This window comes from Amphiprion ocellaris, chromosome 5, assembly GCF_022539595.1.
Source record: "Amphiprion ocellaris isolate individual 3 ecotype Okinawa chromosome 5, ASM2253959v1, whole genome shotgun sequence".
Classification (NCBI taxonomy): Eukaryota; Metazoa; Chordata; class Actinopteri; family Pomacentridae; genus Amphiprion; species Amphiprion ocellaris.
The window spans coordinates 18,745,380-18,759,215 of record NC_072770.1 but is presented as its reverse complement, the minus strand read 5'-3'; the positions used below and the strand labels follow the sequence as shown (position 1 = coordinate 18,759,215).

At 40.7% G+C, this 13,836-nt stretch overlaps 1 protein-coding gene across 3 annotated transcripts in view; it reads right to left on the bottom strand.

Annotated features, from left to right (window-relative positions):
• Positions 1-2,703: 2,703 nt before the first annotated feature.
• tafa4b (TAFA chemokine like family member 4b) overlaps positions 2,704-13,836 on the bottom strand; it is a 41,786-nt gene continuing 30,653 nt past the window's right edge. For all 3 annotated transcript variants that reach the window (XM_055010447.1, XM_023299335.3, XM_035943434.2), the window contains exons 5-6: positions 8,248-8,372; positions 2,704-6,060 (exon numbers count right to left, since the gene is read on the bottom strand). In XM_055010447.1, coding sequence (XP_054866422.1) covers positions 6,049-6,060; positions 8,248-8,372 — 137 coding nt within the window. In that variant the 3' untranslated portion in view covers positions 2,704-6,048. The remainder of the gene's footprint in view (positions 6,061-8,247; positions 8,373-13,836) is intronic.

Sequence of the window (13,836 nt, the reverse complement as noted above, 5' to 3'; positions counted from 1 at the left end):
ATGACTTTTTGTTTGTTCATTTTGTAAATCTACTACTCCCGTCCAAGCAAATTAAATGAAACCCATGACATCACGTTGAGCAAGTTATTCCAAAATTAGATTTTTAGAAATAAACTATTTTTTTTATTTCTAATGTTTATATTATTACGATTATTATTTCTTTGATTTCATTACTGTTGCTGTTATTTTGAATTAGGTTTTCTTGCTGCAGAAACACCTCACTCACTCCATCCGATCCCTAACTATGATGCTTCTGCTCAGGTTAGTGCATAGACAGCACAACATCGGCTTCACTTTTACTCCCAAAGTGAGTTGCAGTAGTTGAAAGGTAACAATAGCAACAAGAAAAACATCAGCAAAGTGTTGGCTTAAGCATAATGTAAAAATGGCAAGGTGCTTGACTATCCATTGCAGCAGAAAACACCAATTTGCCTTCAAATCTGGATGAAAACCCACAGCAGCATCTTTCAGCTTTGCATAAAAATGAATTAAAAAACTCACTTAGTTACAAAAGCAAGTGGAACTGAGGCTAGTGAGCAGATGGTCCAGGCGTTTGACTTTGTATCATAATACAAGTACCAGAGCATGGTAGAACTTGTGAGGTCTGCATGTAATGATTTTAAAGTTGTAAAAATCAGCAGAGGACCACAGAACCAGCGGAACTAATGGATTCTGTGTGTTTGATCCTCCCTTGTTCTGTCTCATCACTCTCTCCATACCTCACCTGCCAGGGAAATTTATGAGGACGCTGTTTCTCCACCCAACGTACAAGACAGGAGACATTTCTCAGGAAAACAAACCATTAATTTGGCAAATAAGGAAGGAGTAGCACATTTGGATAATTAATTATGAATAATGCATGCATATTTTGCTTTTGTTGTCATTGGTGTAAACACATTTATGCTTACCAGTAGGGTTTTCCTCTACATGGCACAAATGGGGGCTGTTTATCTGACAGTTAATTTCATATTTATATGTCATCTTAATGTGGACTTAATGTAGAGTTCGCTACATGGTTGACAGTCATACAAAGTGACAGTAAAGTAAATGCAGTTTCTACAGCTTAGAAACAGGCTTTAAATAGCATTGTTGCCCATATTCGCTTGCAAAGTTCCACAGGCCACTCACCACACTATGGTCGCTGTAGTTATTTATTCTCCCGAGACAGCAAACAATGCTTTTTCCCCCCCTGCAAGCACAGCAACTCATCGTATTGTCATGCGCATGTGTGTGTAATCTTAGAGTGTCAGTAAGCAAAATTAAATCTGTAACTTGTGTCACATGTACGCGCCTCATATCACATTATACAATGGAGATATTGTGTATCAGAATGTATATTGCTGGAGCAGCTGTGTACATTATCGGTGATATTGTGCATTCAGCCACTTGAATTTTTTGCTTGTTATAGCATAAAGTCAGGCAAAATCAAATTTAGTCACAGATATGAATTGCTTCCTTTGACTGCAGTTATTCACACCCTCCTTATGCAAACAGCACACACACACACACACACACACACACACACACACACACACACACACACACACACACCAGCGGTAACATACACTCATGCATAAAGAGTATATAGGTGTTCAGTGCAAGAGGCACAATGGTAGTGTCCACCTAATATGTTAATATGTATGTAGCTCCTGAAGCCTCCCAAACACACATGCAAGTTCACACCACTGGGCCCCTCTTTATCTGTGCAGCTCACGTTGGCAACGACACACGCATTGCCAAGACTGCCAGGCTACGGCCATGCTAATGTAACCCGTTCGTCTAACAAAGGCTCAGGTCAGTGGAGCCTCCAGTGGCTAATTGCTTCAGAGAGATAAGTGAGTTTGACGACGCAGCAAGCGGCGGCTCAGCAAGAGGAAGCAGTGAGGGAGAAGATGTTAATGAATCCCTCGCTCACTCCACCGTCAATATCTGTCTGTTGCAGGCCTGCCGCAAAATGAATATTAAAGACGGTTTTGATTGTTTGTCTTTTTTTTTTTGCTTGGTTTCATTGAATTTTAATGGGTTGTGTAAGGGTGTTTTTGTCACATATTCTATGCTGGGTAAGAGACTGTAGCTAATGCAATTAATCCCCACACCATCACCTGACGGCTAACCAGCTGTGGTAGCCAATGAGAGCATGTTGCACTATTCTACACCCTAATACTAAATGAAGGGCACTTACTGCGTTGTGCTCTCCAAGTGAGCTAAGTGATGATAAAAGGCCCGAATACAATTAGATGTGGTATAAATGATGTATTTTCAAGAGCTTTTTGACAACACATCTGAGCACATTTCAGTAATTATATGTCAGTTTTTGGAGCCACAATAATTTCATCTCTTGAAGGAAACGTTTTGGCTTGAGTTGATTATTTCCCTCTGAAGTGACAATGACAAGACCAGCGACTGCCATCCGGCACCGATAACACTGATCAGATGTTCTTCATCAGCTAATCTGCCTCCGACTTACATTAAATCAACGTCACTTCCAGACAGCAGGAATTGGAGCCTGTTTCCGCTACAATGGCAAACCTCTCTTTTACTAGAGCCGACTCAAGTTGTCACACATCTCTCTGCCTCTGACAGACTCACTTCATCTGAAGATTACCATTCTCACTGAACATGAATCCTGAACCCATATTTCCAGGATATGGCTGGAGGCTAATACAAATTGGACTTGACAAAAGATGATGCATAAGCCAAGACAACAGTGTTTCATCCCCTTTATTTCCTCCCTCTCCAGGTACTGATTGTGTGAATTGCCAACGAGTGTGATGATGGACTATTGGAGGCGTTTGGTTTGACGATGCAAGTGTCCTCTTGGGAGCCACCCAGGCTTAGTGCATAAACAAAGACGTACTTAAAATACTCTTCACACACTCCCCCTCGCTCAAACACTATAGCTATACCTCTTTATCTCTGCTTTTTCTTCTAGGTAGCTCATTGTTCTTCAGTTTTCCGTTCTCACTCAAACTGCCTATTCTCTCATTAGTATGAAATTCTGCAGTCATTTCCTCCACGCTGCTTGTTTGCGTCTGTGGATGCTGCCCTCTGGGTTGCACCAGTTGCTAACCCGTGGAGATGAAAGCATGCAGTGTTGATGGGGCGTTTGAGGTTAGACCCCCACTGACACACTACAGACACATCTCCTCCCAGTTAAAAATAAGATTATTTTTCACACTGGATAATGTGGTCTATAAGCACAGTTCATACAATAAATAGGTCTCTTTGACTATGTTTGAAACTTAGTTGATAACAAGGGGGTTGTAAGCAGAGTTTGTTTTTATTTTTTACACAAAGGATGGACACCGTATGCACCCTTGGATAGGCACTGATGTCTGTTAAATTTGCATGCTATGTAACATCTCATTAAGGGGGAATATGGTAATTTAAATTCCTCCAAGATACCTTGAGGCCTCTTTGCAAGTTCAGTCAATTTCCTTCTTATAAATTGGCAAAGGCGGAGGAGCGTGCGTCTGCTCTGCTGCAGGGCTGGCTAGCCTGCACAGCGGTATTAAATGTATATGCTGTGCACTCTGCAGACTTTATTCTTAAATACTGGTGACTGGAGACCAAGTGTGAATCTTCCCTACCTTTCTAAAAATGGTTGAAGCCGAGGGTGGAGCTGCAGCGTCAAACCCCAGCCACCAGGGAGCAGCGCGGTGCAAATAGTCCTCAAATATTGATTCTGCTGCAGAGAACCATGTAGGACAGAAGGAGCAAGGCGCCAGGCTCATCTACAGAACATGAAATCTCTGGGGGTGAGGGAAAGGAGGGGAGGAGAAGGAAATAGATCCTTCAAATCAGTTGATGTTGCATACTCCTAGAGATATTTTGCCCTGTGTTTGCAGTAATTAAGACTTGTCTGCTGATTCCTGTTCTTCCACATCAGTGTACATGTGTGGGTGTGAAAGAGTGGGAAGCCGGTGAAAGTCTGAAAAGGTGAGTTTATGTGACTAGGGTGTGAGTGTATTCTTGAGCGTGAATGCGGCTGCAGAATGTCATTGTATTTCCACTCTAAATGGACTATTGTTCCTGTGACGCTGCTCATGGAAAGAGAGCAGTGTGGTGTGACCGGCCTAACTGCAGTGCTGCACCGTAAGCCTAAAAATATTCCATGTCAGTGGTCCCGAGAGAAGCCCAGCGCTATCCAGGCCTCTCAGTAATGAGAGAGTGAAGCTGCCTGCCACTGGTAGCCCTGCTGTCCCCAAGCTCCCTCTGGCTCAGAGCTCAGCGTTGGAGCCGCAGAGTTAGTGGCTGAGCTCCCACAGATTTATCATAGCTCGCAAGGCAGCATGTCTGAAAGCAGAGGCTCTCATTCACAGAGGAGCAGCCCCCAGCAGGCTAACCCCTGGGCACACTGACCCGACACATTCACATATCACAGAGGCAGACTGATAGAGTTTTAGAGAGACTTGCATTTGGATGTGTGTCCGTAAGAGGAAAAAAATCGATTTGGAAAGCATGAAAGCAAAAAAGCTGCATACTAGTTCAAACAGCTGAGAAATTAAGATACAGTGTGTGGGACAGATTGCACGAAAACTACTTTAACTATGCCATCTTTAGTATGATAAGCATTATGGCAGAAAAAAAAGAGTCAGAGGCACAAGAGAGGCACAGGAAGATTCAAAGGAAAGGGGAGTGTGAGAGGGAGACTGGACAGAAATAATGGAGAGATGTATGATGGTGGTTCAGGGCGCTATGCTATTGTGTTCAGTGCAGTAATGATTGCGGCATGTAGAGAAAAAAAACATGTTTGCAAAGGGTTGAACTGCCATTATCCGTGGCAATTATTTCAGTATATCTCACTGAAGCAGCAATGTGGAGGGGAATTCTGGAGACAATCAATAGGCAATGTGCAAATAGAAAAACATGCATCTCCTGAAAAGAAACCTATTCATTTGTATGTTTACTATTTACAGTGCTTTTAAAGATTAGGAACCAGGAAATTTAGGGAACGAAAGTAGAAGAGATTTTCCAATGAAGTGAAAGAACAACATAAAGACAACTTCATCCTCCTTGTTTGAATATTTATGGGCCTCCTTTTAACAGTTAACATAAGAGATGTCACAGACTGAATATAATAGATCAAAGATATATAACTTTGAAGGCTGAGCTTGGAAATGTCTCTGGGCTAAAAAAAAAAAAAAAAAAAAGAGCGAGACAGACGAATGATGAATCACAATTTGCTAGTTCATATTGTTCCAAGCTGTATGCAAGCGAAGCTCGATAGTCTGAGTCATTTTTAATCAATAACTACTCAGATTTACTGGATTGTGATATACATATTTATCTACTTCAAGTGTCAGACATTTTACAAAATGCTCACCTTCAATTTCATGTGACATCCACAGCAAAACATGGGAGATATCTAGAAAAACAAAACATTCCCCAATGGTTTCGACTAGTGCAAATATCTTACATGAATTTTTAATATGTTGTTATGATCCTACTGCAATTCCTAATTAGAACTGCAAAATGACTCCCGCAAAACAGTCTTCATGGTAGTGACTTGACCCACAAGAGCTATTTGATGCTAATTTGCTATTTGCTAGTTATGAGCTGCTGTTTCACTCCTCCCAAATCATCTCCACTGTTTCCAGTATAACTTCTACACATCGACAACAGGTCTGGATTGTGTCCAGCAACACTGTCAGCACAGCTTTCAGTTCATACCTCGCACTCATCCACAAATGCTTTGTTGAAATATATACTTTGAAATGCTTAATCGACGTTTGGATTCAACCATTTTGGATCAATCCACACTGTCCATTATTGGAAAATAAGAGTCCCTTTGTTGTCCAGATGTACCCTGATTGCAGTCCATTGGTCTCAACAACCAGCATAGTAAATATGCTGTATGTTTGGCTCCACTTGGCCGAGTGTACACAGTTTACGATGAGTACATTTTATCCCATAGCTTTGAGATGGATATCTTGACAGCAGTCCCTTCCTTGATAGTTTTCCCCATCGTACAGTAAATATGTGTGAGTCATCCATCCTTTCCACATGGAAAGTTTCAGGTTTCCTCGTGGCTAAGTGGCTCTCTTGCTATCGTGTGACCTAAAAAAGAAACAATGGCACAGAAAAGAAAAGAGGATCAGTATCATGGAGACATGTAATTACATGAAATGACTCTGTGTCCGGCTTCACGCTCACTGAATGAATGTTTCCATTTGAAAGAGACGATCAGAGGTCAGAGGAGCATATTTAAAATCAAACAATTTCCCCCCGTTTCCCCCCTATTTGTGTCCTTTTCATTGGATTGAAAATGCTTGTTTGCAGTGTAGCTGCTTGACTGATTGTAGGGACCAACACTGTCTCGACTCCCGGAGCTGGATTTCACATGTCTTGGAGCTGTAATGGTTTGTTTACACTTGGGCAGTAAGTTGAAGGCGTATAATTGGAGATGTAAAGAACTTGTTTTCCATCAGCAAAGCCTATCCTGAGTGCATTTGCAATAAACAGATATTCTCATGTATTAAAAACTGCAGTTCTGCCCTGCAAATGCTGTACAAGTTAGATCACAAAGTTAGATATATGAAATTGGACATGTGAAAATATGGATTTTGTGGTGTAGCGTTGCTGCTGTTCCTTCTTAACAATGTTCTGATGCCTCGGTCAGGCAATCTATGCATCTTTTCTACAGCACGCCGACGCTGTGTGGGAGTGAAAGAAAGATGGACAGATACAGACGATCATGGTGAATAAGATGCTGAGGTGGTGAAAGGAGGTCATGGGTAGAAAAAGAGACCCAGTATAAAGAAGAGTGACGCAGAAAAAGCGAGAGATCGTGGCCATGTGAGCAGTTGCCGGGGAATCGATGTCTCATTGCAACTATCTTCAGTGACATCTGCCACCAAGTCTCCAAGTAACTGCTCCCTGCTCCCAAAGCACCTGCAAATGCACAATTAATGTCCACTGATGCGGTCAGCTGATCGGCCAGTCAGACAGGGGTAGGAGGAACAAAACGGAAAGAAAGGAAGAAGAGAGATGGCAACATGCAACAGAATGAGGATAATTGCACCTATCAGTCCCAGAGTTGGTGTTAGACCCAGGGTCATTAATTCCAGCGCCTGTGACTGAGCCCAGCAGTGCCTCTGTTCCTCAGTCTACCCCACTCACCAATTTAATTATGACTCTTAATTGTAAAGCCTCTGTGGAAGGCCCCAGCCATAATGCATTCTAATGAATGCGACAGATGTTGTGCTGTTCTGCCATCTCTCGAGCAATTACTCTTATGGCGTCTGCACCGCGTTCCCTTCCAACTGTTTCTCTTTTTATATTTCACCTGTAAATAAACTGCACCTGCTCCATCCCATGACACGCACTCTGGCACATACGTACACGCACGCCGGTCGTCAGTCCCGCAAATTAACTTTCACACTCCACCAGCTTACAAAGGGCCATGAAGGACCCTCATTTAAATCAATTTATCTCATCTGAACGACATCAGTTTACATGGCATCACGCAGTGGTTGTGTGAGGTGCGCCGTGTACAGAGGTCTTGTTGTTTTTGTTTTGTTTCTCATCCTTGCCTAAAGAGATTAAGTTACAGCAGCTTCACAAATAATGCTCATCTGGGGTCTTGCTTCCTGACTGGCTCTATATTTTCTTTGTAATTTTTATTATTGATGTTTAAAATTAGTCATTAAATTAGACTTCACTCTTTTGTGGGTGTCTTGAAGATGCAAACAACCTTTGTTTACAAGATTATCTTTAATTTCCTTAGTAAGCCCTTCTGAGGTATTTCTTTTAATATACAGCTATATATACTGTGAAAATAGCAACAGTCATCAAGTTGAAAGTGTGTTTACCAGGCACTAATTAAGGCAAGAAGTTTCACGGACAAAAAAACAAAACACATTTGAATTCAGGATCAAGGTTAATTCCATCTACATCAAATGTTAGTCAAGCCGGGAAACTCAAAGTAATAAATTTACTTATTATTGTTGTGCATTATATGTTTCCCATGTGGCTATTTTATGTGAGCACTGCTAACTTTCCACGCTTTGTTGCCATGTAAGATGACATAATAAACTCTGTGATTATTAGAGCTGGTTCTGTGAAACTGAGCTGACTGAAGAAAAAAAACAGCAGAGGCAATAAATTCAAGGAAATGAGCAGCATGTTTGAGGTGACATACATGAAAAGGTGCACACAGTTGATGAGTAGACGCTGGAGTGAAGAAGAAAAAAAAGAGGCAGGCATGTATAGAAACATACAAACACAGACAGGCATTATTCTCACCTTGGTGGTTTTGACTTTGTTGCCGGTGCTGCAGGACCAGCCAGTCAGGTCAGGTAGGACTTTACACTCCTCTCCATCCATACACGGCTGCATCTGGCACCACCACTTCTGGGCTACAATGGAGGCTGCAGCAGCGAGGGGAGGAAAACACAGACAGCAGGGTACTGGATGGATGATATGAGGAGCATACCGCAGTATTTACAGCAAAACACAGCTCACCTGCATCCTAAACTGTAATATTTATCACCTCAAAATACAGTAGTAATGCACTGTCAGTATTTGCTGTATAGCTGCAGCTGGCAAAAGCTGCATTTCAGACTAGCAGAAATAATATCAACAGAAACAGAAAGCTGTATTTTTATAGAGTAAAAGTCGCAAGCACTGTTCACGATGCCGATGCCACTGCAGGAACCACAGTTAAATCAGCACCATGGACAGCACTTGAGGTTCTGCACAAAACAAGCCTTTATCTATCTGAAGTCAAGTGTTTGTTATTTTATTTTCACAGCAGCTAAAATGTATAGCTGTATAGTTTTGTAATGAGATTAATGTAATCCATCAACAAGGCGTCCACAAGGTACATCCACAAAAGAAAAAAAACAAGTAGCACAGGGGAAATATGGCACAAAATCTTCCTGTCATTACCACTCAGTAATGAAAAATGTGATGGAGTTGAACTTCCGGTAATGCTGCTAATGTTTATTTGTGTGCGTTTGTGCAGATGCATTTTGCATGTGTGTGGTACTGAAAGATGCTTCCTATAACTCAAATGAAATGATTGTTTCTAATCTTACTTGCCTTTTGTTTCTGGTAAAATCAGCAAAATCTCAAGGCACATTTAGACAATGAGCCAAAGAGTAGTATTCCTGTTGCATAATAGAGAAAGAAAACAGGATCATGATGAACTGCCATCCGTTAAAACAGTCTGCTCTCTCTCTTGTATTTCAGACAAAACACTGCTGTTTATGATCTATTTCAGGATTTTTGCAGGTATGAAAGAGCTCTGTGAAACATTTCTCCTGCATTTCAGGCAAAGCTGTGGAAAACAAAATGGCAAGGGCTTTTATTTAATTGACTACACACACAATTTTTCATTTCAAATGACAATATCAGCTTAACAGTTTGAATAAATAAAAATGAAATCTCTGAAAATGAATTTCAGACAATGTTAATCTGACTTTTTCTTTAAGGATAGCCGCACTTGAATCTCATATATTTATGCTGGATCTGATAATTTCACATTATCTGACAGCATTCCAGAGAGCTTCTTGAGATGTCAGGAATGCTTGACTTTTTTGTCTTCAAGTGTCCCATAAATGACAGTCAGCACTCCTCGATTCGGTGCAGTAGTCACGCACCCTTTGACCAAAATATCCTCTCCACCATGTTTCACAGTTTGATCCATGGTGGGATCATTCTCAATCTCCTGTTGGTCTCCTTACGTACACCCTTCTGTTACTGTTGCAAAATCTCAAACTTGGATTCATCAGTTGAGTAAATAGGACTTTTTTTTCCAGTCTTCCGTCTGAAATGCTTCTGCGTCTCAGCCCACCCTGAGCATTTAGCCTTGTTCCCCTCCTGAGAAATGCTTTAGAGACTGCTGCTCATCCTCTGAGACCACCACTACAAAGCCTCCTTTTGACAGTTCTTTTGTTGATTGGAGACTTGTGTTCTCTGTTTAGCAAATTCTGTATCTGTGATGAAACTGTAGTTTCCGTAGAGTGATTTAAAATGCTGTGCACAGGACCATTAGAAACCCTCAGCATCAAATCTAGCTATGATTTGATGCTGAGAAAGGCTGCTCTTTGCTGCAAAATGACCTCTGACACTTTCACTTAGTTCTGATGCCATGTTTCTCACCAGCACAATGCTATATAGTGAGCAATGTTCTGATGGATAAGCACAGCAATGTTTAAAACAGGTGAAGCTGATTTTCATGAACAAGCCTCTGACGAGTCGATCAAACTCATCTGAGAGCCATCTGGGTATGTGTTTTTATAGAAAAGAAAACATCTGCTTGAATGGTCACCTGGAAGTAGTGCAAACCCTAAGTATTTCATCTTCATTGTACACATTTTTAAATGTTCCTACATCCTCAACTGTCTACTTTTTTTTCCAGGTTTACATGGAAATATAACAGATTTTTAATGTGGTCTCAGACTTTTGGACCCCACTGTATGTGCAAGAAAATAAAGTTTGGCCTGATCTATAGTTAATCTAGTGTCAAAACCCAAAGTTTTCTCATGTCTTAACAGCTGACACTCAAATCTTCCAGATCATCTGATCCACTGTCTAGACGGGAGGCAGCTTGTCAGCTGAGAATAACTCAATTCCTTCTCTCCTAACTCATCATCCATCCATCCTCCTGCTTCAAGTGTGCATGGTGAGAGGGATCAAAGGACACACCTATTTTCTAACTTCATTACAGTGCTGGGCCGATGATGTCTAGAGAGAAGTTCTGATCTGTGATGACTTGTTTCCAGCAAAGGAAGGAGATATGGTGGGACTGTCAGGAAAATGGGCTTTCAACTGCATAATGCAAAGGAGCATAGAAAAATCCTCTCAAGCATCTTGTAAGAAGAAAATACTGTGTCTAAGAGAAAGAGAGAGGAGGGAGGAAGACAAGGCTAAATAATAGGTGTTCACTGAGAAAACATCTTTATAGTGGGAAAATGAGCAGTGAGAGGAACTCAGAGAAGCAGAGAGAAGGGTGGGAAGGAAAGCGGCTGTTTGAGGATGACTATCACTGAGTCGAGCAGTGAAAGGCGCAGATTAAACGCAGAAAACACAAAGAAGGAGAGCAACAAATCCAAGCTGCCAAGTCACCACAAAAAAAAAAAAAAAAAAACTCACAGCAATAACTGGGCATAATGTTGAACACACTATTATGATGCATGAGTTCAGTGGCAGCAAGCGGTTCTAAAAACCAATGGCTGTGTAATGCTCGTTAATGTGGCCATTACAGTATCGGCGACACTGCCTTGCACTGTTAGAGTGTTATATGGAGCTAATAGGCATGGCCTTTGAGTGCTATTATGGAGTTAGCATTCCCCGCACCTTATCTCATGCTATCATTAGGAGGGTGGGGCAGGCGTGACACTTAAGAGCCCGGCTGTCAAGTCAGAAAATGGACAGTGGCAGCAACATGGCCTGTGATGTCAGGGATGATTCACATGTTGGATGGGACTCACCAGGTCAGTGATAAAAAAGATTAGACAAGTACACCACTGTGATCATCACCTCTGGGACCACATTTTTCCTTCCGTGCATGTGTAGTGCATGGATGGCCAATAAATTCTCAATTCACATTAAAACCATATTTTTCTTCTTATGAACATCTTGAATTTTACTTTAGTTTTTGGGAAAATTAGCAAATTTGCTGACTTGTTTGGAGTCAAAGGAAAACAGTAGTACCAGTTCTCCTGTCTGTACAGTAAATGTGAAGCCACACCCAGTCACCAACTACACTGGAAGACAGAAAAAATAAAAAATCTGGAATTTTAAATTTTTTTAAACTATTTTTTAAACTTTTTTTTAGATTTTTAAACAAGAACAAAAACATCAATAAAAAACAGACTGTGAATTTACACGTCTAATGTTGAGTAATGCTACAAACATGTAATTGTGGCCATTAAAGTGTTTTTATGTCAACGACTGGCAGCACTGTTTAATCTGTATGTTATTGTCTATGTTTATGCAATAAAACACCAAGTCATATTCCTTGTATGTGAAAACTTACTTAGCAGTTAAACCTTTCTTATTCAGAGTCTGTGAACAATCATGATTTTTTAGAGATAATTTTAAAAAAAAATTGACATGAAAAGAATTTTCTTGTTTCTTTAAAAGCTGCCGAACTTAAATTCAAGCTTAACATAAAGGTCAGAAACAGGGTGTAACAGATTGTAAGTCCAGAAGTAACAAACTCCATTTACTAGAATATGCAAAAATCTCCAATTAACTTCCTATGTTGTTATGCTTTATTATAACGTTGTTGTATCTGTACAAAGCCCATAATGTATTGTGTACTGTACTGGACTATTTCTCAGCCAAGATTATAACACTGTAATTTAACATTGGACTCTGGTTAACTTCTAGCTCCACTGTGGTGACTTCAGAGCTCCAAGAAAACAGCAGAGCCTCCTCATAACTGTCCTGTGAAACAATACATATTTTTAGCATTTTGTTATCTGTACAACAAATACAATACAACATGTAAGCTTGATGAACCCAAACAGAGCTGAGTGTAGCTGTTTCTCACCCTTTTGCATGCACTATATATGTTGATATGCTAAGCCAAGCTAACCAGCTGCTCGTAGCGTCACTTTACTGTACAGAGATATACAAATAGAGTCGAACTTTCTTTAAACATACATATGCCAATTATTCTGTGTGATCTCACCAACACTTTGCCACGACTCATATGCAGAAGTTTCTTTGGTTTCACAGTTAGCTCCTCGTACAGTCACACTGGCTGACTTTCAAAAAAAAAAAAAAAAAACTATTGTTTTTAAAAGTGATTGTGCTAATTTGACATTGACAACATTTTACACACGATCCCGTCACATTATTCTTGGAACATATGACACATCAGAGTGAAAACTAATCTCTGTCAAGTTGTTGAAGTACAAAAGAAGACATATACTTTTCAGCTGAGGTGAGTATAACACAGAGTTCCTGTGAGATTACCTATACTGATTGCATTCGTCTCACTGTGAGTTGAGATTTGAATTCAAAACAGGTGCCTATGATAATTAAAAAGGTTTTCAGCTCAGGCATACATTTCATCACAGTTCCTCTCAGCTCATTACAATGGCATCTGCACTCAAAATGGCTCCCTTTCAAGTTCTCTTGCAAACTTTCAGCACGGGATCGGCTGAGGGCAAACGTCTAGACAGTGCTTTGCTCAAGGTGCAGGTGATTAGGCAACACAAGGCACTGAGGCCATGTTATTCCCAATGTTCTCGCCTAGTCTTTGGGGTTCTCTAAATAGGGTCTGTGGAGGTTTCACGCTATGAGGCAGCCTACAGCTCCGTCTCTCCTCCTACTGATCACAACACATCACTCCAGCACAGACTTGATAAATGTCACTCAACATTAGGTTCATTTTTTGCGTGTGTGAACAAGTGTGCCTGCTGTATGATCATTGATCCCTTCACAGCTTCTGCTCATTTCTTCCTGTTCCACCGCTTGCATTGTCATTGTAATGTTTGTGACATCAAGTGGACAAAGTTGAAATTGCAGGTTCCCGGCTTCACATGGAAACAAAACTGAAGTCAGATTCCTGTGGTCAACTTGTTTGTTTGTTTTTTTAAATGCTCAATTATTGTAGGCAGTAACATGTGACTTGCCAGTTAAGACGTTGAAATGTGGAGCTCCACCTCTGCAGGTATTTAACAAATGTGTTTACTGACAAACAGGGAGCACCATGCCAAAACTTGATATGTAGCGTTGCTCTGGCTGGAAGAAACTGCTCTGATTTTCACCAATAGTTAAAAAATACTCCTAGGAAATAAGAACAAAACAAGGCATTTATAGTTCATACATGTGCATATATGCATATATAATATACATTCTACTTTATCTCGTTAT